The sequence below is a fragment of the Gopherus flavomarginatus genome, chromosome 17 (assembly GCF_025201925.1).
Source record: "Gopherus flavomarginatus isolate rGopFla2 chromosome 17, rGopFla2.mat.asm, whole genome shotgun sequence".
Taxonomy (NCBI): domain Eukaryota; kingdom Metazoa; phylum Chordata; order Testudines; family Testudinidae; genus Gopherus; species Gopherus flavomarginatus.
The window spans coordinates 12,563,313-12,589,205 of NC_066633.1; the positions used below are offsets into that span (position 1 = coordinate 12,563,313).

Below are 25,893 nucleotides of genomic sequence, written 5' to 3' on the forward strand. Positions count from 1 at the left end.
TAGCATCTCCTTTCTCTCCCACAAGAATTGATGGGAATTCTAGCAAGCTGCAATTTCTGTCCCCAGGGTTTCGATTGCTGTTCTAGCTGCTATGCAGAGCTTGCTTGCCCCTCTTCCTAACCCACAATGTTCATTCAGGCTTTCCCCAATTGAGGGGTCTCATCAGCTGTCTCTCAGTCCTTCTGTCAGGATAAGCACTAACAATGCACAGACTATTCCTGCTGATCACCCAAGAGGAAACCCAACCCCTCAATGAATTATTGAGGCCCTGGAATGCAGCATGACTCTTCTCTCCCCTGGTTGAGTGAGAGTAGCATTCAGTGAAAGACTGCACTGTATTATTCATTACCATGTTGGCTGCCCCGCACAAAAACAAGCCCAGATACTTAACTGAGTCAGAGGTGCATAAGCATGCTCCTGGAGGACAGGAAAAGGAAAAATCTGCAATCAGCTGATCCTTATGTACCAATTGGCAGTATGTAGTGCACACTGACTCCCAGGAGGTAAGGTTGAATTATTTTAGGGCTGGGACCAATTTCTCTGACAATCAGGTTCCAGTAAATGGATATAGAGGGACCTAGCAGCTGACTTCAGGAGTTGTGGGTTATCCCTAGAACTCGCATCGTTAGGGAGCAGTGACAGGGCAGGGGGGAAAAGGCCTTCTGCTCCATTGTAGTTAATGACATCTGTGCTGTTTTTTTCCCCACTGATTTTGTGTAGCAGTCATAGGATACTGGCACAGCTGCTTCTAGATGCTGTGTATTCTGGGTCTTCTAGAAGGAGTCTCACATAGGAGATGCTTTGGGTAGAAACAGGCCCCAAAGCAAGGTTCAGATTTCTGGGGAAAGTGCAATTCGAAGGTGTTCAGGATCAGGTATGTGTAACTTGTGCCTTCCTCCATTCTCCCAGGTGACACACTACAATAGTGTACATGCCAGCTTTGAATCTGACCCCATCAGTGTAATGGAGTCTCAGCTGGTGTAACTTGCATCTTGAGGGGCCTGAAGAGAAACATGAGGTTTGGATGGGGATGAGGGGAAATGGGACACAACTAGCAGAGCCAAGAATAGGCAAATTAAAGTAGCCACTACAGCTTCTTGGATGCCTTTTCATCCACTTAGTGACAAATCTTGCATTGCCTCTGAACTTGCTACTGTGCATTGCAATGCTCAGGGAAGTCTGAAAGTTCACTTTTTTACGTACCTATGAGTCACAGGCTCTGTCAGATTCCCCAGCTGCCCTTCTCCCTCCTCCTGTAGCCTGGGTTTGCAACAGTCATCCAGCATGTGAGATGAATGACTGCAAGCCACAGCAATAGGTTGTTCAACTTTCTCTGCATGCATGAATTGAAGAACTTGGTGTTAAGACTCAGTAGCTATTGTGTGGTATGGGGCCATGAGCAGTCCAGCTACCAAACTGTCAAATGGAGCAGACTGGGGGTCAGATGTTTACTTAAGGAAGTAGCACCTGAGCTAGGGTGACCAGATATCCCATTTTATAGGGACAGTCCCAATTTTTGGGACTTTTTTTCTTGGTGCAGATGCTTGGCAGGAGTTTCTAGATTGGGGAATAAGCAGAGACTGTTTTGGAAATGGAAGGTATCTGGAGCCCTTCTGGGAATGAGCAGGGGATTGAGACTCTTCACATTCAGGTTCTTAAATTTGGGATAAGAAATTCTCCTGTTGGAAGGGAGGAGTGCCTCAGCAGGGGAGTGCCAAAGATTCCCCAGTGTTCTGCTCTCTAAAACTTCTAGTAAATAAGGAGTGCTGATATCCTAGAGCCAAATATCTGGGGAGCCCTTGTTTGCTGTTACACTGGCTACATCTACACAGCCCACCAGATTGGCAGGTAGTGATTGATCTATCGGGGATCAATTTATCATGTCTAGTGTAGATGCAATAAAAATCGATCCCCGATCGCTCTGCTGTCGACTTCAGAACTCCACTGTGGTGAGAGGCGGAAGCAGAGTCGATGGGGCAGTGGCAGCAGTCAACTCACTGCTGTCCTCACGGCCAGGTAAATCAACCTAAGATATGCTGGAAGTCGCACATCTTAGGTTGACACCCCCAGTGTAGACCTAGCCAGTGACTCTGGCTAAGATAATATCGCAAGACCATCTAAATGCAGATTATACGGATTCTGCTGCCTCCAGCAGTAAATATTAGCTTAGTCAACATGTGGAAGGGTGAACTCCTTTGTGCTTGAGGCAGCTCTCCTGTCTAGCACCCCCTACCAGCAGTCAATCTGGCCCTGGGGCAATCTGCCTTGTATGACTTCACCCTCCTGACAGTCACACTTTTTCCCCACCCGTTCCAGGGTACTCCAGTTCCAAGTCCACAACAATACCCAAAGTTCCAGTCCCTTCAGCTTCTTCCTGGGGTTTACCAAGATTCCAAAGTCTTCACCCAGGATCTTCAACAGATCACACAAAGAAATCCCACCTCCAGTACTCCTAGTCCCACTCAACTCCCAGCATTTGATCAAACCTTGTCTTGGGCTCACTATGATGAGAACCCCATACCTCCCATTGTCTTGAAACCTTCTGTCTCATCCCACTGTTAAACTGTCTTCCAGGCCTACTGCAGTGAGAATCGCCATCTCCTGTAGCCTTTAGCTCTTAGCTGCCCACCCCCAATGTTCCCTGCCTCTATCAGGTCCCAGGCTTCCTTTCCAGGTTCTATACATTCCTTCCTCAGGGCTTCTTGCTGAGGCTCAACCTAAGCAAGAATTTTGCAGGCATTGCTTTTACTGCAGAGCACTGCCTTCTGGTTCAGGCTCCTCTAGTCTGACTCCCAGTTTCAGGCCCTCAGGCTTTTGTCTCTTTAGTGTAAGAGGAAGCACATAGATACCTCACCTGAGTCTCCTCCCTGGCCTGCCTTCCCATGGCTCTATTATGAAGACCCAGCTTGGCTTGATCACTAGTTATTCCTGACACCCTTCCAGGTGCCACCCAGTGCTCACTGTAATTGGGATCAGGCTCCTGTTAACTTTAGGCTAACTGGTGTGGGGCTTATATGCCCCATCACAGACTTGCCAGAGAAATAATGCAAAGTTTTTGCTTCTGTTTGACTGCTTTTATTTTTGAAAATAAGAGACATGATTTAATGCAAAAATCCTCTGGCTCTCAAGTACTATTTCCCATCTTCCTGTTGGCCTCTCAAAGGGGAGACAGCATGACTCAGTGGTTATGGCACCAAACCAGGGGTTGGGACTAAACACAGTTCCCCCAGCTCTGCCACTGATTCCCTATGTGGCTCTGGGCAAATCACTTAATCTTTCTGTATCTAGTTCTCCCCCTCTTTAGTGCTTGCCCACTTTCATAAAGTACTTTGAGATCTGTGGATGTAAAGAGCTGTGGAAGTGCTAGGTACTGCATTCTCAAACTCAGATAATATTAAAAATCCCTGAGAAAATAGAACTGCTGTTGTGGGTACTTAAAATGCCAGCCACCTGGGATCGCAATTCTGTCTTAAAACCTTGTAACTATGATTGCTACAAATGACCCCCAAGATTTCTAGAGCTGGAAGACTTAACCCTAGTCTAAATAGTACTAGCCTGCCTTGGTAGGAGGAAGTGCAAGTGATAGATGTGCTGAATCTGTCCCCATCCCTCAGATTTTTTTTTTCCCACTCCAAACTCTGTTCCTGTTGCTTTTCTGCCCACGCTGATTTGGAGGGGGTAGCTTAATTGTTCCAGTGATTCAACAGATCTTGCAACACAACTTCAACAAATAGTTCTTTAAATCTAGCATGATCCAGACATAACAGGTCATTGTGTAAACAGCCCTGCTGTGGGCTTTACGTATCTCTGGCATCTAACATTTGCACATGGCTGGTAACAGGATGCCAAAAGGCTTTTCTACCAGCGTTCCCACATCATGTGGCCATTCTGCTTTGCTATTTATCAACTTTATTCCAAGCAGTGTACTGAAATGTCTCTAGCTGTGTCCACATTCAGTACTTCTCCCTACTGCAGCGGAGTGGGGCTTCTTCCAAAGACTTTCAAAAGTAACCCTAGCATCCCTGTATATACCAGCATTCCCCTATAGAGGGGCTGTATGGCCCCATGTAGTACTATCCATAAAGGGGTGGTAGAAGAGGGAGGATCAAGCAGGCCTGTCATTGTACTCAAATGGTTCTGTGTCCTTAATCTCGTCATGTGATTGTACCAGGTATTTGCAATGTTTCAATAACACTAGCGGGTTCTGATAGCATAGAAAGTGATTAGAGGGCCAGCAACAGGGGTTCATAGTTCTCAATACTTATGTGGATATGTATGTAAAGCATTACAAATTTATAAAAGGATTAAGTCTCAAGGGAATGCAACATACCTTCTATAAACAGAGGATGGTCTCTTGAGCCATTTACCATCACCCAGCTGTTTTATAGGCCTTTCTAGAGCTAATAAAAGCTAGTTTCCCTCAGTGCATGTTAAAATCTTGCTGACAAGCCTTTTGGGGGCTTGTTTGATCAAGCTGTGATGCAAGTTTGTATCAGAATAAATTCAGGAGGAAAGAGCTGGGATTATTTGAGTAGTGCATTAAACTAACAGAACACTAGGTAAAAGGTTTGTGCCAAACCTGTTGACAGTGAGTGTTACCTGGCTTCCTTCTTATCCTATAACTTTTTGTCCTATAGGACATTAGCTACCTTCATGAAGTGCTTTAATATTACTATTTTATATAGGTAGCAAGAAGTGGGTAAAAAGGAAAATTGAGGCAAAGAGCTGGGAATGGAATAGTGAGTAAGGAGTTATCAGAACTTGCTTACCTCTAGACTAGGGATGGCCAGCCTGAGAAGGAGCCAGAACTTACCAATGTACATTGCCAAAGAGCCACAGTAATATGTCAGCCCCCATCAGTGCAGCGTCTTCTCCCCCCAGCACCTCATGCCCATTGGCAGCCCCATTTTTCAGTGTCTCCCTCTCCCTCCTCACATCTCTTGTGGCAGGGAGGAGCAAGGGCACTGCAGGCTCAGGAAGGGGTGGAGTAGGGGCAGGGCCTGTGGCAGAGCCAAGGGTTGAGCAGTGAGCACCCCCCCAGCATATTGGAAAGTTGGCGCCTGTACTTCCAGCCCAGGAGTTGGTGCCTATACAAGGAGCCACATAAACTTCTGAAGAGCTGCATGTGGCTCTAGAACCACAGGTGGGCCACCCCGCTCTAGACTCTTATATTAAAAAATGGGGCTCGTGTCCTGCAGGTGAGGATGGGGAGAGAATAGCTCCTCAACTGTGCACACTTAATCTTTGTTTCTGATTTGGGTGGGGGAACCCTAAAGACTTGAGGAATTCAAGGGTTCAGTAGTGGCCACTTAAAGTCCATTGGTGCCTCTTCACTGTGTTTAATCTAGCCCTACAAAGAGATGATGGCTTAAATTTCTTTACCTCCAGCAAATACAGGGTTTAATTTAGCCCCCAAAGAATACTTGGCTCTTCAGACCCTTGTCTGAGTGGCATTGAGGGGGCCCTACAAGCTCTGTATCCAGCCAGGGGAGGATTCTCACCAGTGCAGGCTCTGTGGTAGGCAATTGTAAGTCTGCCTTCTGAGAGCCTTATTGTAAAGAGGCCTAAGTTACACCAGGGGCCTTTCCAGCTCTCCTCCCACCCACCCCCCGCCAAGCAGTTCTGGGTCAGGAGGGTGAAAAATGGCTTGGCTGCGATAGCTTCAGCCCCACCCTCACTCTGGGCTGAGAGGTCTCCCTAGGACCCTGACCTAAAAAGTTTATTTGCTGTTCAGAATTATGTATGGGCAAAGGAGCTGGGGTGGGAGGCTGCACTGAAGCAGCATGTGGAATACGGCAAGTGAGTTCCCTTGTCATAAAATTAGACATTAAACAACTGTTCTTGCAGTAGAACCTCAGTAAGAATGTTCCCACATCTGGGAAGGTTGGCTGGTAAACTCTGGGAATGACTCTCAGTTTTCTCCCCATGCTGAAAACTAAGTGGGCCCTAAATTTGGAGGGCATTAATAGTTCGTGCCACAGATGTCACATTCCTTTATGCAGAATTATCTAGAGCTCGAACTGTGAAACAGTCTGATTAGACTCTAGCCTCCAATTTATTTGGATTTTAATAACCAGCTCCCTAAAGGGAGGTATGCTAGCCCTGAGTGCAGGTCAGACCAGGTTCTATTTTTAGCTCTTCCACCAGTCACTCAGCAATGGCAATACCCTTTATCTTGCTGCCCATGCTGAAGGTACACAATGATACTTGCCCTCACCTGTAAGGTTCTTGGGCATCTACACACAAAACATTAGAATTTGCAATGAGAGGATTTTAATGGGCTCGTTCGCTGAACAATTCTTTGAGAGGAATGTCTAACCTGCTAGAAATCAAAGGTTTCCCAAAACCTCTTCAAATGGCTTAGCAATCTGGCTTCAGTGGAGCAGACCTTCTAATGTCTTTCCTACCCACTCTTCCCTGCTTCTGTAGTTCACCGAGGAGAAGCTGGGCCAGGCTGAGAAGACTGAACTAGATGCCCATTTTGAAAGCCTTCTGGCCAAGGCAGACTGCACCAAGAACTGGACTGAGAAGATCTTGCATCAGACTGAGGTCTTGCTGCAGCCAAACCCTAGTAAGCACTGATTCTGTGGCAAGCGTTTGCAGTGCTGGTGCTCTAACTGTGGCACAGCAGCAATGGAGTTAATAGAAATTCCCCACAGCCAGGGAGGCTGGCTGAATCAGATCTACAGGGGGAAATCTGAGGGTGGTGCTTGCAAAGACACAACCATCATACCCAGGGATAGGCAGAAAAAAGGAATGTCAGTATCTGGCTGGGATTCAATAGCCTGTGGATTCTGAAGAGGGCAGGAAATGAGAACTGACCCCCTCTTTTTCTCCCTGTACTTACACCTCCTATACTGGCTATTGTCACATGAGGGCTCTGTAGGTGGGAGAGTCTCCCTACTTGCGTTTGTAACAGCCTGGGGCACTCTCGTTCCAGGTGTCAGAGTGGAAGAATTCCTGTATGAGAAACTAGATCGGAAGGTGCCATCTCGTGTCACCAATGGGGAGCTGCTGGCCCAGTACATGGTGGAGGCAGCCAACGACTTTGGGCCAGGGACTCCATATGGTGAGTCACATTGCCCACTTGCCAGTGCCCTATCTTATGTGCTTGGTTCAGTCCTTACAAATCTACTGGAGTTCCTAAAATTCTCTTCTCACCCAACCAGCCCAAAGATATGAGACCTGATAACTGGCATTGGAAACTAGGAGGTAACACTGGCAGGCTTCTGGGGAAAGCTTATGGTGTTCACTGTGTACTAACTAATACACTTCTGCAAGCAAGAACCAAACTGGAATGTTGTCACACTGATAGGTTCTCTGTGAAACTCTCAAATGGAAGAATTTTGGATGCTATTAAGTTGGAACATATAATGCACTGTGGATAAGCTGGGGTTGCTGCACCATTTCCGATGGTGATACAGTTGTGCGCAGCTGCTTTTATTTCTAGATTGGGAGAGAAGCTCTTATCCACAGAAGCTCTTGCTTCAGCTTCAGTCTCTCTATCCTCCACCTAAACACGGCTGGGTTCAGGTTTCTACATACTAGGTGCCACAGCAGCAGTACTGGGTGAGATCATCTGCTAATATGCTAGTGCCTTTACAGGTAATAAGAAATAAGTGGCATGACCTCAGGAAAAGCCAATGGTTCTAGAAATTAGAGCTTTCCAGAGTGAATACCTTGTAACTAAACACCTGTTCCAGCAGCTTTGCCATGCTTATTACACAGGGCCAAAGGTATCTGAAGGGCTGTGATATGCAAGTGAATCTGTTTGCAACATTCCCTTCCCTAATATTGGTTATGTGACCTAAAGGGTTGCTTCCCTTATCCATAGTATTAACAACTTGATCTCCAGTCTGACTCTATTGGGCAACTACCAGACTTATGAATTGAAGAGAGGACCAGTAACTGGGTTCAAGCCATGTCTCAATTCTCTTTGGCTCCACTGAACTGTAACTTTCCTTCAGCCTTTGCTCTTCTTTTCACCTCCATATAGTTATCTGGTCATCTGTTGCTTTCTTGTTGCTCAGGGGCTTGGGAGCCAATTAACAGATGGGGCAAACACAGACAAATTGGCACAAGTTCCCCTCCATAAGGCTTAGTGCTGGCAGCAAAGTCTAAGTAAATTTGCTCTATCTCTGGAGCAGAGATCTCCATATGCTGGAAATGAGCTATGGCTCCCTGGAGCAGTAGCAGATTACAGGTGGTGTCTGAAGATCCTCTTTAGGGATGGCGTTTAAAGATGCAGTGAGTCCTATTCGCAATCTATTCTGATACTAATAAAATTTGAGCTCTCTCTCCTTCCAACCTACGCCCCCATCCCTTCACCTTGTGCTTTGGGTAATGTCGTCTCCTCAGTGCTGGGTTTAGACACTCCCCACCTCCTGTATTTTTAGTAAAAAAAGAGGCAAGCAGGCCACTGTGTGGCACTGCCTTCCACATAACTGGAAAAGCTGAACTGAGTGTCATGTACCTTTATATTGCTAATGGAGTCTCCTTTAGCGCAAGCCTGCCCTTTTGGAGCAGGAAGATCTAATTTCAAGCTCTGCCTTAAACGTCTTTCAGAGAGGAGAATGGCTGGGAACCAGTGAGTTTCCCCATATTACTTTTTTAAGCTGAATGGTTACCTGATAGGGCAGAGAGGGAGTGTGGAGACTTACCAGGGTAGCTACTGGAGCTGGCAGCTCTAGCAAGGCATGACCTGGTAGGATGCAGTAAATGAGGAGCAGTAGCTGCAGACAGCACTATTGTGTTTGAGCAGTAAGTAGTTGGAAGGTGAAATGTATAAGGATATGACACAATGGCTGTGGATATCAGACTTCTGGCTTTAGAGCTGTCCCAATCAACTTGGCACAGTCTGAGTGTGGCCACCTCACATGACTCCAGGAGCAGAAGCTTTACAGAATGTTCATTTTCACGTTTACAATTGAAAACCTCTTCACAACCATGAGGGCTAGAAAGCTTCAAACTGTAAACCCTAAAGAAGGCTCAAACCATGAAAGGAACCATGCACAGTGTTTTTAAAAAGCCTTTTTTGGAGGGGAAGGGGATTACTGACTCAAACTCAGCATGTTTGGCATTTGCTGTCCTGTAGCCTTAGTCAGAAGTCCTGACAAAACACACAATAACATATCTTCTGCCTCTCAAAGCCAACAGAGAACCCAAGCCTGCTGGAGGGACCCAACTGCTGCTTAGGCAGCAGACTCCGAAATCAAACACTGACTTTCCCTTCTAACTTTCAGCTTTGTCACAGCTCTCACAGTGAGCTTTATTGCCCTCTAAATCAATAGCTTTCTCCATAGCACATCCTGTTGCAGCCACAGCCATTGTAATTATACCCGTAGCTAGCCAGCATTGCCCTGATCAGACCCCAATCAGCATGTTTTTATCTGCTCTGGTGCTTAATTTGATGCTCTGTTTTGTGCATCCATGAAATACGCCCAGGGCTGTAATAATCTGTCCCATAACACCCTTACTAAAGATTATGGGCTGCATCACATGCTCCTGGGCAGGCCTGACACACTAAAGACTGCAGTGGAGTAAATGCATCAGCAGGCAGATAACATCAGAGCTGTAGCAAGAGCCAGTGGGTAGAGAGAAGCTTCAAACAAAGGGTGGCCTGTTAGCATAGCAGTGACTGTACGTCCTGCCCCCTCCTTGGCTAGGATTGGCTTGACTGTCAGCAAGCAGTGAGCCATAACCACCTGGTCTTGGTGCCTGCTAGCACAGCTGATCCACAATGCACACCTGAACAATGTACTGTATGAGAGCATCCTAACCTAAACGTACTGGGCGACTAGGATCAGGCCAAGGCGTAGTGTTAACCTGATGCCTGCTGAAGCTAATGCCTCTCCCATCTGGGCTCTGGCTACTTGCAGGGAAGACCCTACTCAAAGTTGGAGAAACCCAAAAGCGCCTGGGGGGAGCCGAACGTGATTTCATGCACTCTGCCTCCATCAACTTCCTGAATCCTCTGCGCAACTTCCTAGAAGGGGACTGGCGAACTATTACTGTGAGTAAGAGGAAGGGGTGAGCTGACTGAGATCCATGGGGGGGAGAGAACCAACGTCCGCCCACCTGTGACTCTCTGCATTCATTCTTCTTGCCTCCCAAGAAACTGGGGAGAGGTGAAAACAAGGCCAGAGGAATCCCCCACCCCCTCCAACTCTTTAACAACCCTGTCAGGGCAGGGGAATAAACTATAAACTCTGGAGTTTTAATTCCAATTCTCCCACTGGCTTTCCTCATTTGTGTGGGGAGAGGAATGGGGCTACTTGTCTCTCCCTCGCAGGGGTGATAGGACAATAAATTAACCCTTTATAGACAGGCTCGCCAGACCAGAAGCTGCTTCTCACTTTCTAGAAGGTCGGCCCTTTATCCTTATCCAATGCTCCTGCCAATGGTGCCAGTGCATCTACTGTTACCCCCTTCCCTGCCACCAAACAAATCAGCTTGATTCCTAGGTGGCTTCTCTCACATAGGCAGGAAAGATTTCTAAGCACCTGATTCTTATTTGTCCCCCTTCTCCTTTTCTAGAAAGAAAGGAGGATCCTGGAGAACCGCCGTCTGGATCTGGATGCCTGCAAGGCCAGATTGAAGAAAGCCAAGGCTGCTGAGGCAAAAGCATCGGTAATTTCTCCCATAATTCCTTTCCTCCTTTCTGCACACCAGGGCTTGGGTCGCATGTGAGAGGGAGTGCCAAGTGCTCTTGTGACCCAGAGTCAGTCTGTACTGCCTGCATTGCCATCAGTGCTGCATTTGGTAGGGGTATGGGTGACTTCTCCACAAGTGAGGCAAGGGAACAACTCCGCATGGTGTGAGGCACTGGCTTACAGTGCCTGTTCTCCGCAGGGGTGACATGCTTGTTCATGGGCATAGCCTTGCTGGGGAGCTTTGGAAGTGGTGCAAGTCTAGCCTGGTCCTTGAGAAACCCTGCTTTCTGGCTAGCTGACACAGGTTCCCAGCTGTTCTGAGGGATTGCAGCTAAGCACCCGGGTCTGATCTTGGTGAAGCTTGTGCCAGTCACCAGAGACGCTGTCCTGTCAGAAGGCTTGTAAAACTCGAGTCAAAATAGGGGCACCAAGCTGAATCTGGGGCGTCTCCCCTAGAAAATTCACTGAAAGGGCTGGGGAGGTGGGGGTTAACTGTACATTTCACTAGGAGCCTGCAGGACTCCTGGAATCTCAAATGAGGGCTCAAAACTAAGAGCAGTGTTCCACCTGAAGTTCTCGCCTCCCCTGGGCTCTGCCAATAAGGAGCACGCAGTCAAAGTGACTCTGCTTGAGCCTCTTGATAGCTGCTCCCTTGGCTTCCCAAGTCATGTCTGCGTAGCTTGCTGAGGAGACTGCTGACAGTCTGTGTCTTGGCACTGCCAGTCTAGCTGCAAAAAATGCAAGCTGGCTGCTCCATTCTGGCTTGGGAATTAGCTGGTACATTTTCTCAGTTCAAGACTCTCTAGTTACAGAAACAAAGGGCAGGCTTGACAAATGCCAGGTCCAGTCACTGGAGTGGGGGGAGCCTTGTTCTGACTCTCAGTTCTGTCTCCCAAGTCCATGAAAGCAATTGGAGAGGGACTCCAACAATTGTTCCACTGACTGGATGCCTGCGCTTGCACCTGGGTCACACAATGGCTAAAACCAGTGGTGAGCTGGATCCAGTTCGCACCGGTTCACAACAGCCGGTTAAAAGGGCTGGCAGGTGGGCAAACTCCGGTCCGTGGGCCACATGCAGCCCATGGGACTGTCCTGAGCACCCAGCTGGGGAGGCTCCCCAGCCCCTCCCTCACTCCCCCTTGCAGAGCCCCAGTGCGCTGCTGGTGCCAGTGTTCTGGGCAGCTCTGCAGCTTTGAGTGGCACAAGGGAGTGGGGCTGCGAGCTCCAGCGGGCTGCGCAGCACCCATATGCACTGCCCTGAGCAGCATAAGGGGGCTGGCCTGGGGCTGGGAGGAGGGGTTGGATAATGGGCAGGGAGCAGTTGGAGGGGGCAGAGGTTCTAGGAGGGGTGTGCGGTCAGGGGACAAGGAGTGTGATGGGGTTGCGGGTCCTCAGGTGGGCAGTCAGTGGCAGGACGTAGGTTGGGGGTGGGACAGACAGGCATGTGAGGCTTGTACTCACCATGTAGTTCCCTACCAGGTCTTTGGTGGCACTTCAGCAGCAGGTCCTTCACTTGCTCCTGCTACCAAAATGCTGTTGAAAACCAGAGAGTTAAGACACACCCCTGCTGCCAAAGTGCCACTGAGGACCCGGTAGGGAACCGGTTATTAGGATTTTGGGAGCTCATCACTGGCTAAAACACCAGGGTGCTGGCTACACCAATGCTGTTCACTACTGCTTGGGCTGCTCTAGCGCTGTCTTGGGGAAATGCAGCTGTGAAGGTGGGCTCCTCAGAATTCAGCAGGTCTGCAGTACAGCCAACGTAAAAATGGACACATGGATATGCCCCCCACGCACAACTTCAAGCCTTCAGTCTTGCAGTGAGGCTCCAGGCTCTACCCAGTGAACTAATGGCCATAGTCAGAACAAGCTGGAATCCTTGTCACTGAGTCTGGCTCTTTCTTGATACAAAATACCAGGACTGGTGTCCTGGCCTGACCTGTCCTGCCAGCCATCATGTGGCTAGGTTGCATTTGGCTTCTCCACATGTCCCAAATGGCTTATGTCCCAGGGACTCTTCCTTTCCCCTTTCCAGCATTGGTTCCTGTTGTGTGGCTGCCTCTGAGGAGCATAGGTAGCTATGGTAACATCAAAGGCCTTCAATCAACAGGTTTGTCCCAGTTCTAACACCTGCAAACACACATGCTCTGTATCCCCTTGGGTAAGGTGGCTTTGAACACAGCCTCAGGAGAAGCCAGCTCCCCCTTGCTCTGCAGATTGTCTAGTGGAGTCTGTGGTTCCACCCAATATGAAATAGCTGAGGTTGCATGAAAACTTGCCTTCCATATCCCCACTTCCATTTAAGGTGACTCTTGTTCTCCCCAGATATACAACTTACAGAAACACAAATTTCCCCATGTGTAGGCATGCATGGAGTGGGATGGGGGCATGATCTTGGTTTCAAGGAGGTAAATGGTGAATACTAGTCTGGGTCCAAGTTCAGATAGCTGTGTGGTGGAAAGTCTGTGCCACTTCCCCATCCTCCTACCCACACCCCATCCAGCTGATGATGCCCCTTGCTGTCCTGGAAATGGTACATGATTACTACAGTCAGAAAATGTTAACCCCTTCTCTCTTCCTGCTTCGCTCTCTTGGAGCAGAGTTAGACCTTCCTTCCTCTCCTCTTCAGTTGCATAGGCAGCACAAGTTCTGGACAATGACTCAGTAGCTCAGTGCCCTAAGAGGCTTTGTCCAGGGATTTGCTGGTGTGTAGCAGTCATCCAACCTCTGGTAGGGGACTTTTGGTCAGGCATCTGGCCCTTAAGTGCTACAGCTACAACAAACCGTGTGATGGGAGATCATAAACCTTGTTGCTGGGGTATTGAGCTTGATTCCCAAGTACCTCAACAACCCTAGAAATGCAGATGTCCATGCATAACCTTGCTTCCTGGAAATGTAACTAGTCATCTAATGTAGATGAGCAATCCTGACCCAGATGACCACCTTGAATACCAGCATAGAATCCTCTTACCCAGCCCAGTTTGAGTCCAGGTAATCAGTCTCCATAGAGCTATGGGGAGGGTTCTGTGCTTTCTTATTGTGGCTTTCACTATTGTGTGCAAGGCCCTTGTAGCAGGTGGGCAGAAAGTGCCAACATGGGATATGTCAGCTCTAGATTCCAGTCAGGTTTTAAATGTATGTTAACTAGCAATTGGTTTTAGTACAGTCATGTTGGTTAATGTGTTTAAAACCTGACCTGAAGTCCGCTGTCGGAAACAACCCCCTCCATTAGTGTCCTACCTCTCCTGGGTAACTCCTTTCCATTCCAACTTTGTGCTCATATCCCCCTCTGGATAGTGCAGATCTTGTGCCTTTCCACTCCTTGTGCCCTTTTGGCTTTTGTTTCTCTTGGGGCTGAACCTTTGAGGCTGGTATCCCCAAATCAGTGAGTTGCTGTTCTGTCTCGTGGGTTGGCTTGTGTTCCCTCTAACCTTTGTGGGGTTCTTGCTTTGTCTTTGATGTTGATGGTGTTTTTGTTCACTAACCTTTTTTGTTTTTGTTTTTTTCTGTAATTTTGCTCAGTGTGAGGGAGATGTGAGTATTGACTGTGTTAATAGTGCTGTGACTTCTTTCCTTAGTGCCTCTCATTGTCCCTCTCCCAATTAAAAAAATGTCAGGCAGCAACCCCAGAGCACATTCCACATGCAGTCTGGGCGTGTGGCTGCCTGACACAAGGGTGCCCAAAAAACAATGGAAGCCTCCTGGTTGCCTGCAGCCCCTCTCCAGGAGTGTGCAATCCAGCTTCCATTAAAGCCTCTTGCAAGCAGTGCTCAAAGGAGGCTGGATCCTATGTACAAACATGACTGACTCTTACCTCTGGCTCCATGTTGGGTGTGGGGTTGGAGAACAAGTCTCTTGCCTTGAGGGGAAAAAGGATGTGAAAGTTAGACAATGATGGGCGGTGGTTGAACTTGGTCTGCAGTGCTGTACTGTCCCTTCTTAAGCTCCAGGGTTCTACCCTCTTTTTTTTTTCCCCAGCACATTGGGATTTGGGGGTAGGGAGAGGAGTTGTATTCATCCAGTCTTCATGTTCCCTTTTGATCACTGTTTGCAAACGAAACATGCCAGTATGCAGAGGCATGATAGCTGCTTGCCTCCTCCATACCATGTGCTACAAGACCAATTCTGGAAGTCCAAGGAAGCCATCCTGAAAACAAAGGGATGGCCATGGATGGGGAGAGATCTTTGAATCTTGGTCTTCTGGAGAGCTCCTTCTACCTTCCACATCTCCACAGTGCGAGTGTGGATTTGGTCAGCTGGGCCCTACTCAGGAACACCTCATCAGCTAATGCATTTCTTTTGTTTTTAACTCCTCCTCCCCCACCCCCTTCAGCTTAGGTTATTCTCCTCTCATGCTCATAAAACCCATGAGGTAAAGTCTTTTATTGATGAGAGGCTGGCTGCATCCTCTTGTATGGAATTGGGCCTGTGCATCTGCTCAGTGGTGCTGCAAATTGGGCCAATTCGTTTAAGTTGAGCTGGGTCTGCTGTAAAAAGATTAGCCTGGGTGGGATGTACTCGGCCTAGAGGATTATAGAGATCTGGCTGGGGTTAGAAATGCTGGATCATATGACTGTCGCACACCAGCTCGCTGCATGATCAAAACTTGCTGGGCCATATGCTGATCTGTTATGCTTGTGCAAATCAGAAATTGAGGGGCTTACATTAGAGTAACTGACATCAAACTCAATCCATTCGAGCCAACTGCCTTTGTTAAACTGAAGGCCATAGCATAGTCTTGATTCGTTGCACCTTCCACCCCAATCCAAACTACAGCTGCTATGATGCTGAAGTGGCTGACAAGAACATGGTATCTATGGCATGGGATGGGATGAATCTCACTTCACCCCATCATAAAATGGTCTTCTCTTAGCCATGTTCCACATTCCTGTAAGGGAAGAATCTGCAGTTTCCCTTCCTTTCCTACTGCCTCAGTAGCAGGGGTCCAGCTATGGCCAAAGATGGTTTGGTTATTCTCCTCCCCAACTTCCGTGAAATACAGGTAGAGAATGCAAAAGCTATTGAATAGAGTCCTCTGCCAGCAAGGCGATGGGCCAGATATGCTCCTGTGCACAATGAAGGTGGGATTCTTAAGAGATTTTGATGTGGGGTGGGGGAAGACTTGTATCACCTTCCTTTCCACTAAAAGCTTGGGTCTCGGGGTGCCAGTACCAGAGATGAGAGGTTTGGTGCCTCTGGCAGAAACAGACCCTGGAGGGAATAGAGCTGGTAGATGAGGCAATGTCTCCACATGGTGCATGCTAACAGCATCTTGGGTAGAGGAAGTGTGCTTCCTCAGGAACATAATGCAGGATGCTAGGGTAGACTCTGCCCAGTTATGAGTTTCCTCATACCCCCATAATGTGGCTGAATTAGCTGCATATTTATCCTTTGTAACCTGTGAGATCCATAGGTTGCAGGTGAGAAGGAACCTCAGAGTCAGTACAAGAGATGCTAAGGCCCTGTCTGCACTGGGCTTGGAAATGTGTTTTGAGTCTTCACTCTGGGTTCAGCTAAAACAGATTAAAATCCTCCCACATTAGTCAGCCAGACCAGGAACAAATGGCCTTCGTGTCTAGGGCTAGGCTCAAACCACTTCAGAATGTTTCACTCAGACTCTGGTTTGGCTTACTGGTGTAAATGGATCTGAACTGCTCTCCTAGCTGACAGATGATCCTAGTGTATGCAAGACCCTCACTTCACCTGGAAGTTCCATGATCTGTTCCTTGCAGCACACCATACTTATCAGGCTACCTCACCCCTCCCCCCAGCCCTCTAGGAGACCTCAAGTGTGTCTGCCACTATTCTAGGAGCTAATGTTGGGCACTGCCAGCCCTTTTCGCCATTCATTGGGAGGACTGACTTCCATTGACTCTTCTGCATGACTTGTATATGAAACTCTATTCCCCCCTCCCTAGGCTGTGCCTGACTTTCAGGAGACTAGACCTCGTAATTACATTCTCTCCGCCAGCGCATCAGCGGTAAGATCACCATCTTCTAGACGTCTATGTTCTAACCTCTGTCTCAACCTGATTTTAACTCAGACCCAGCATTATGCTGTTTTCAACATTTTAATGTGAAATGGGCTGCCCAGGATTCCTTCCTTCTACCTGACTGTTGCCCTTAGTGGTGGGAGCAGAGATGCGCTGCAGATAAACCTTGATGGCGAAGGCAGAGAGTTGTGGGTGGAGATAGTGTCAGCGATTGGCAGCTGAGTATTTACTGGCCCTCTTTGTCCTTTCCCAACCCAAACCGGGAATCCTCTGCCAGTGTTTTGGTTGCTCTTCCAGGAACTGGTGAGAGGGAGGAATATAGTCCTTTGTGAGCTGGCTTCCTCCATCCACGTGGGGCTAATGCAGTGTTGCTGCCCTGGTGGAGTAGAGTGTATGTGGCTCCCTGACCAGAGCAGGACTACCACCAGCATACTGAAGTTCAGGAGGCTTCTAGTTTAAATTGCTCATGCAAGGGGTAATCATACAATCCCACTCCTAATGTTTGTTTGCTACCTGTGGCATGAGCGACGTCAGGCCAACAGTACAAGGCCTTTGTCTTTGTTAGAAGTGGAAGAGATGGCCTCAACTCTCCTACTGATTTGGTTTCCTCTGCATCAGGAGTCTCTGGCTGGTGGGAGATCTCAGTGGCTAGATGACAACATTGAGTTGTGCTGGGGGTGGATGAGTTGCCCCCTGCCTCTCTAGCATGTTGCATCAAGTGTGGCTCAACCATCAGTGTCCAGCGCTTTGCTCGAGGCTCCCCATTGCACGATATCCATTTTGTTAAAATGTTGAAAACTTGATGACTGTCTTGCTTTCTGAACCACTTGTGAAACAACACTGATGCTCCTGTCAGGCTGTGTGACCTGGGACTGGGAGGCTGGAAGATGAATTGTGGGCACCAAATGGGGAAGCCCAATGCATAAGCAAATGACAGCCACATGGGAGTGATTTTTAGCTCCAGGTAATTCAGCATATCTAATATGCAACACCCAAACTGGAGAGAAGTGCCTGTACTGGAACATCAGTGTTGGTTCCACAGGGAATCTGCCCTGACCCTTTTAGGTCATGATGCTGGTGCAACATTGTTTTCAATAGGACAAATTATTCAGTAATTATCTTGCTAAAAACCTGGAGGAGACTGAGCGAGCAATTGCTGCAGATCTCTCCTTTCTCCTCTAGAGTGGCACTTCCAATCCAAGGGAACCAGAGCTGTGAATGGTGAGGGGTGTGAGACTTTAATGGCAATGGAGGTATTGCGATAACTAGTTTGGGTACTGGAGAGCAGAGGAGGAGAACAGAACTAACTCCTTACTAGCATTTGGGCATCTGATAAGACCAAAATACTGGAGCATGCCCTGCATTTCTGCAGATCAGAGACTCCAGAAGCCAAGACTCTGGATAGCTTGTGACTTCCAGTGTCTTATGGATTTCCATGTCTTGCAGCCACAGGTGAGAAGACTAACTGCAGACTGGGCTTGCAATACCTAATCATGGCATTGGTCCATAGAATAGTTCCCCACCTCAAAGCTCAGGTCAGACTCTTCTGCTGTAACTCCATTGACTTACCCACAACATATTTAGCACTGCATAGAACTAGCTCTGCAATGAGCAGCTCAATCTCTTTTAAAGGCCAATTCTGAGACTGTAGGGTGCTCTGGGAATTGAGGAAGTAATAGGAGGCTTGGTGGCAAACTCTGTACTATGTCAAATCCAAACTCCTCCTCCTATAGGATTTTTCTTTGGGATTTGCCCATTAATAGTGGAATTGCACAAGGACCTAGCCCATAACTGCTCCTAGCCCAGTGAATGATTTTGGTTGGCAAGTGTCTCTATTCCATGAAGTGCTTGTAGCAGTGAGAGGGCTCTGGCTGCTTGTTCTGTGTGTTCGCAAGTGCTTGTGGCATTTTTTCTGCAACTAGTAGCCTCAGTTGGCAGCAACAAGAAGGTGGATGGAGAGGAAGTGCCACCTTGGCATCTCCCTGCACTGAGCAGGGATACTAGTGGTACCTCTAGGAAGGCTTGCTAGCTGGAGAGATGCTAACTGAGCTTCCCTGCCCAGTGCAGACAGAGCCACCTTAGTAACTGTGGAGGTTTCTCTTGCCAGCTTGGAATCCCAGCATCCATCCCAAAGGGCCTGGCATCCCAGTGGGAAGGAACTCTTCACACTGTCGCTCTGCTTCTCTTCTAGGCTGAACTCCCATATGCCTCTGCTGTTTGTGACCTGATGTTAACCCTTTCACTCCAGTTGTAGCTGCTAATCTTGCTTTTGTTTCTCCCTCCTCTTCTCTGGAGGGAGGGATTGTTGGCTCCAGAAGGTAACAGGCTTGGTTTTTGTGCATGAGTGAGAGCAAATGGGTCAGCATGTTCTGAGCTTCTCATGACTCTAAACTGCAGACGCTCTGGGCAAGCCAGGTGCAACTTGGACAGAGCTGGACTTGTAGTTCAAAAGTCTCTCTATTTGTGAGAGAGAAGAGGCATACAATGATCCTGGATGACCTCATCCTACCGATCCTCTGGAAAGAGAGGATGTGCCTAGGGAAAATTCTTAACTTAGGCCACCTGCCCTTAGTCTCTCAGCTGTGTCCTGAGCTGAAGTGTAGGAGTGAAGGAGCAGCCCTCCTCCCTTGCTCTGTCTGACTGCAAAATAATCTGCACTCAAATGGATCAGGTCTCCCTTCTTGGAGGATGTTGGTTTGGCCACTCTCCATGCTCTGTACTCCTAGGACAGGCTCCAAGGAAAACCTATTGCATAGCCCTAAGGAGGGGTCCTTGGGCTCCAGCTAGGCTTCTGAGAACATCAGTTGGAACTGCTGAAACATCTGAGCTGTCTTTGTGTGGGAGGGAGTAGGGAGGCATGGTAGCACTGCATTTGGCCTTTCCCAGTCTCCTCAGCCCTGTGCCACTCATTGCCCATGATGGTGCTGGGGGGATCTGGTGCCTAGCTGAGGTGTTTTAATGCATGACTGCCTGCAGCTACATGGCCAGCCAGCCACACACCTGCTTGGAGCTCTCATGTTCTAGAGAAGTGCAGGGTACTAACTGGGTAACTTACCAAGTGCAGCCAGTTGGGCTTCTGAAAACCTTGAGCAAATGGCAGATTCTATCTGGTAAAGGGCAGTGGTACACTTTGATAGCACATGGGGGTGGGAAGGTCTGACCTATTCTACTAATAACAGCAGCATGAATCTGAGAGGCTTATCATTGCCTCGGCTGAGCAAGTAGCTGTTTCTAGCTGGACAGACCTCAGAGGAGAATGAGCATATTAACCCATGAATGCCTGCTTGGAATAACACTTCCATGGGGTTAAAGAGAGAGAGATCCCACTACCTAATGGTGCTTGTGGAAACATGAGGCAGAAGACGTGCATGTGTGCTCCATAAGGTTAAACAAATGTCATAGGCCCTGTACTGATGTATATGTGCTAGAGTGGGATTTCCATCTACTGCCTTTTGATAGAAGCCTTTTGAAGAGCATTTACTCACTTCCCTGTGTTGCTTTGTCTGTAGGAAGTCCATGCATGGACTCTTGCCCAACCCCCATTGTCTTCTATGGCTGCTGGGGTTGGGATGAGAGCATATGTCTAGATTGGGATTGATTGTTTTTTCCAAGTGTGGGGTGTTAAGGTCTCTGGACCCAGCTTAGTAGCTGAGTGTACAAAGGTTACAGAGACAATATTAGACAAGTAGCAAGAGTCTCCAGTGCAGTCCTGGGGGAAGCTCTCCAGGGCTGGTTTAGGCAGCACAAAGCTGGATTAAAGATGGACACTGGTGACTAGTGCACTAAATACATAGCTAGACGAGGTCAGAAGGGAGGGAGAGCCCAATACTTAAAGCAATGGACAAACCTGTGTGCTGAGACTGGAGTGCTAGAACAGGGCACTGGAGCCCCTATGGAGCTGTCATTTCTGGAGTCTCTCCCTGTCCACAAACCGCTCTGGCTTTCAATGCAGGGTATTGTGGTGAGATGGCTGGTGTGTGTGTACCACTGCCTTCTGCTGGATAGATTCAAAACTGCTATCTTTTTATCATAGGCCCTCTACTGGTGGAGATGCCACTCTAGCCCTAGCCCAAGCCCTCTTGTAAAAGGGTCTTCACTCCTGCATCAGGAGGACATGGGACTTTCTGGCCAGGAAATTCTAAGTGGTGACATCAGGCAGTGTAGCTACAAAAGTAACTTACAAATTCCTCTACATCAAGGTAACACAATCGGTGGTTAAGCTTAAGCCAGTGCCAGGAGGAGTGTGCTGCATCCTAACAGGGCCAGCTGCTGCCTTGTGGCCAGAGGTCACTCTACAGTGCCTGGCTGCCAATTTCTCCCCTCATTAGGGCTCCTGAACTCAGTCCATGGGTAACGACAACATTCCCCTCCTGGGGTCCCATTTGAGTCCTTTCACACTGGTTTTCCATGCCCCAGTTCAGTCCCTCTCCTGGGTAGGGAGTCCCCAGAGATGGGTCCCAGTTCAGTATCTCAGCCTTTACCAGGCTAGAGCTCAGCCCCCTGGCTTCTAGGCCACTAAATCCTTTGCTGTTTACTGCTGTTGTCTCAGTTCCTTTAGTATCTTCCCACCCCCCATTAGTCAATAGTAATTGTGTGTGTGCGGCTGTGCTGAAGGGGAAACTCCTGACCATGGGAAAGACAAGGCCAAGGACCCTCTGGGGTGGATCAATATGTTTTTCTGCCTGTTCTCTTCCCTCTCCTGTTGCTGTGTTTTTTGTTTTGTTTTTGTGTTGACTGTTATGTTTCATACCTCCAAGCCAGATCCCAGAGAGCAGCTGACTGTGCCGCCCTACCCCAGAAGTTAGTGGGGAGGATGGGAGATGACTCCTTCTAGGAGCAGATGAGCCTCTTCCTCTGACAGAGGCAGAGCTGCAAGCTCCAGCAGGCCTGGGAAGGGGAGTTGGGGTTCAGTGCTGCCTTCCTCTGAAGGACAGGCTTGGCTACAAACACCCACGGAATGCTTTGAACTAGCCAGAGCCTCAGAGCAGCTTGGATTCCATGTAGCTTTTCCTGTTCTCCTGAGCTATAGATCAGTGGGTGAGGGACTCCTTTACCCATCACAACCACTCACTTGGCTGCACATGCCCCCCCTCGCCCAGGCCATGGTGAACTGTCTGCACTAGCCCTGTCTTATTGCAGACTTGGCTCAGTTTTACACCTGTGCCCCCCACCAGCATTCTGGAAGAGGCTGTCCTTCAACTCTGGCCCAGCTTAGCTTGAGGGGTGCAGATCATTGCATTGTTGAGCTATTCTGACCCTGCTGTTCAGAGATCTTCACTCTATCCATCCCTTCACTTCTGCCCATCCCAGCTCTTGCATTTTGTTCTGGCCAGGGCTTATTTCATACTTGTATTGTAGAAGCCCACTCCCTGCTTAGGAGCCCTATTACGCTAGGTGCTGTACCCTCAACAACTAAGAGGATTCCTCCCTCAGGGTCATACTGAGGGTGCTACATGAGGAGTCATTCTGGAATAGCTATTCTTAAACTGTTCTGGTTTAACATTCTGAGATTCTCTGCAATAAGAGCATCCACACAAGAAATTAATCCAGAATAAGATAGGGTATGAAGTCAAAAGACCTTGAGTCCTGACAATCGTCCATGTGTAGACATCTCCTGAGTTTGAGGATATGGGAGCAGGGAGGTAGGAAGGAGTGCAAAACGGGCTCCTTGAGGAAGAAGGTGTCCTGTCTGGGGCAGAAGGCTGCCTGCTGCTGCTGGGTGAAGGGCTGGCTTGTTCCTGGAGTTAGCCTGCTGCATCTGTGGAGTATCCCCACCAATTTGCTGTTATTGCCGAGTGCTTCTTGAAGTCTCCAACACTGATCTCCTTTCCTGTTGCTCTGTGGCCCCACCAGCTCTGGAGCGACGAGGTGGAAAAAGTAAGTACGCAGGTGAAAAGGTGCTGGAAATGTTAATGAGCGGGATGGGAGGCAGAATGTGCGTACTGCAGACTTCTTCATCCAAATGTGGAGCAGGTGCTTGATCAAGGATGTCACTGCTCTTTGCAGGCTGAAAGCAAAGATGTTAGCTCTGTCCCCTGGTGCATCCCACTGGGGTTAAGGAGTGAGGTGATGAACAGGAGAACTGTAACTAGCTAACTCTAATGCTAGTGGGACTAGCAAGGAAGCAATTTGATCACATCTGCATATCTCTAGGACCTTCCCATTTCTCTTGCCTAATAAGGAAGGCCTCAGCATCTGAAAAAAGTAGGCTCCCTGTGTATAATACAAGGCTGTCTTAAGAGCTCCCTGTGCTGCAATGCTAGCAGCAGAGCCAATGCACTGTAATGGTACTTTCAGCTCCTCTCTTGCAGCACAAACACCTCCTACATTAATATACATGCACCATTAAGAGCTGTCTTTTCTATTTGTCCTGGAGGAGTTCGGTCTAGACTCAGCTCCTAGTCAGACCCAAGTCACCGAGAGGAAGGAATTCCCACTAACACCCTAGGTGGTCCTTACAAGAGGTTGTGTAGTGCAGAGAAGTGAGAGGGGAAATGCTCTCTGGCTCACAGTAAAGGTGGTTCTGTGTGGGAGACATGTCTCCATGTTGCCCATCCCCCCTCAAGCCTGGACAGCAAACCAAAGTTGCTCCTTTGGAGTATTCAGCAGCTATAAAAAGGCAGAGGTGTGGCAGGAATGTGACTGCATATAATTGGGTATTGACCACCTGTATAGAACCTCAAGACTAGTTGGGTTCTGAACAGAGATTAGAAAGCTGCCTAGCACATCAGAATGGCTACGACCATGCTCAAAAGTGGTGATACTTCATCTCTTGGCAATCCAGGGTGCTGTCATATATCTCTGCATCTTTAACCTGATCCCTGGTGAATGTGTCCAGATCCCCAAATTGCCATGGAGCCTGGCCTGCCATGATCATGTCCTCTAGAGAGCAGACTGAGCTGTTTAGGGCTAAAATGCATTGGTGGAATTGTGCAGGAGGAAGTGTTAATTCCTTTATCAGACCTGGTACCAATCAGGGCCGCTGGCCTCTTCCATTAGATGCATGTATCTCCTCATGTTTAGCACCAAAACATGAACTAGCTACTTTCCCCTGACTTAATGCTCCTCAGATCTCTAGACAGACATGGTGGGAGCCAGTTCAGGATGTTCCCAAGACATCCCCAGATCTTGGATGAGACAAGATGTGGTGTCCTGCCCCTTCAAGCCCCAGTTGCTGGCAGCAATTGCTGGGTGTGCAAGAGCAAACAATGTGGCTTGTGTGGCATGATGCTTCACCTTTGCCTGCCAATGAAATCCCTGACTCTGCCCAATGGGAATGGAGCCAGGGTTGCCCACCAGAAGGCTCAGCTGTCTGTAGCCAACTGTTTCCCAAAGGTCTCACTGCAGGTGCATAATATGCCACTGCTGATGCTCCCTGAAATCTTTTTTTTATTTCCCCTAAATCTTTGAGAGGATGCAAGAAACTGTTCAATCAGGTTGGCTTAAAATAGAGATGGATATTCAAAAGGGGGTTTGTTGGAGTACTCTTATCCACACTGTGCTAGGGTAACATGCATCCAAGGCAGTGGGCCACAGCAATCTCTTGCTTTAAAATCAAGCTTGATTTGCATGTATGAACACTGCACTTCTTTTGGAGGTGATGAACCCATCCTAAGAAATACTGAGTTCCAGCCTCAAGCTATTAAAAAACCTACCAAGGGCTTGACTATGTAGGGAAACTGACCAGAATAACTGTTCTGCAATATCTCCCTGTGTGGACACTTACTCCAGGTGCTCAAAGTGTCAGCACAGAGCTATTCTGATCAATTTCCCCATTTCAACAAGCCCTAAGATGAAACTGGCCATGGCCCAGGGAGCACTGAGGTTCACACACAAGACTTCCTGCATGAGAATACACGTTCTTTGCTAGTGTGTGCCGCTTACCCTGATAGGAGATGTCTCTTCCCCTGCCCCAAAACAAATCCTCCCACTGCTCTAATTGCACTGAATGTTACTTTGGAAATACGTTTGGGCATCGTTCCCACACTGCAAACCACCCATTAATTTGTAAGCGTGCTGTCTGCAAGGCCAATTATGGCTCTGATTTTGCATATTAATTACTCTGCCTGACAGGGCTTTGGCCTTTACATTCAAAGCCCTCATCTAGTTCTACAATCTCACCTGCCACGTGGGCAGCAATGCTGGCAAGTGGGGTGTTTCCTCTCAGGGCCTCTGCTGCAGAGTTGTCTTGTAGCTGATGTTCTTGGGCCTGATTTTGTGCTAACATGAGCTCAGAGCAGCTCCCTGGAAGCCTCTGGAGTCTGACTAGTGTTCAGCTCTTAGTTACCCATTGAGAAACACCCTACAATTGCCCAAGAACTGCTAGGGAAAAAGTAAGACACTCCTCCCAGCTGGACTGCAGAAACCGCTCCATCTCTGTGGTTCTCTAGGCTTAGGTGGTGGTGGGGGGCGGAAGGAGCAGAGCTGTGAGATTCTCTTGGCAGCAGCATCCCCTGCAACTCCCATGGGAATCAGCATGGGAAACTGCCAGATGCCCTTCCACACAGTGACCCTCTCCATGGAGAGGCATTGGCTGTCCAATTCCAGGTGGAGCCCCCCTACTCATAGACAGTGGGTTAGGGGCTGGGATCTGCTTCAAGATCCATAAGGCCTGCCCATGCTCTGACTTCAGTGGGGTGGGAGGGTTACACCCTACCCGCTCTTTCCCATCATAGATTAGTCTTCATGGCCTCCAGGTTGCTGCTGTCCTGGGGAAGGCCTAGTCTAGGAGGTGCTGGGCTATAAATAGGCATTGCAGACTCTGATGCAGACATGGAGGCTTAGGACTTAGCTTTCAAGAGTGGCCACGGACTCTTGGCAGCCCAGTCCCACCACTGCCACAGGCCAGGTGCTCGGAGTTCTGAGCGCGCACAGCTCCCAGGGAGTCCAGGGGTGCTCTGCACCTCTGCATGCCAGGATCAATGCATCTGATGCTGGGCTCCACAAATGGAGGCATTCAATCAGTAGCCACCTCTGTAAATGTGTCCCTACTTCTCTCCTTCTGGTGGTAGGAGGAGTCTATAGCTGGTCTCCAGCTTGTTCCAGGAGAGAGAGGAAGCTGGACCCAGCCTTCCCCTCTGCAGCCCAGGAAACACATCATGCTCCCTTTTGTCTTGCAGGCAGAACATGAGCTCCGGGTGGCTCAGACTGAGTTTGATCGGCAGGCGGAATTGACGCGCCTCCTGCTGGAGGGGATCAGCAGCACACATGTGAGTTCCCAAGGGGCAAGTGGTCTGAAACTAATGACT

At 48.6% G+C, this 25,893-nt stretch overlaps 1 protein-coding gene across 6 annotated transcripts in view; it reads left to right on the forward strand.

Moving 5' to 3' along the window:
* The window catches only part of SH3GLB2 (SH3 domain containing GRB2 like, endophilin B2), a 39,412-nt gene that overhangs the window by 7,078 nt on the left and 6,441 nt on the right, over window positions 1-25,893 (forward strand). For 2 of the 6 annotated variants that reach the window (XM_050926200.1, XM_050926201.1), the window contains exons 2-8: window positions 6,430-6,571; window positions 6,941-7,069; window positions 9,879-10,012; window positions 10,537-10,629; window positions 16,571-16,633; window positions 22,499-22,522; window positions 25,765-25,854. In XM_050926200.1, coding sequence (XP_050782157.1) covers window positions 6,430-6,571; window positions 6,941-7,069; window positions 9,879-10,012; window positions 10,537-10,629; window positions 16,571-16,633; window positions 22,499-22,522; window positions 25,765-25,854 — 675 coding nt within the window. The remainder of the gene's footprint in view (window positions 1-6,429; window positions 6,572-6,940; window positions 7,070-9,878; window positions 10,013-10,536; window positions 10,630-16,570; window positions 16,634-22,498; window positions 22,523-25,764; window positions 25,855-25,893) is intronic. The other 4 variants (XM_050926202.1, XM_050926203.1, XM_050926204.1 and 1 more) reach the window with 2 other exon arrangements.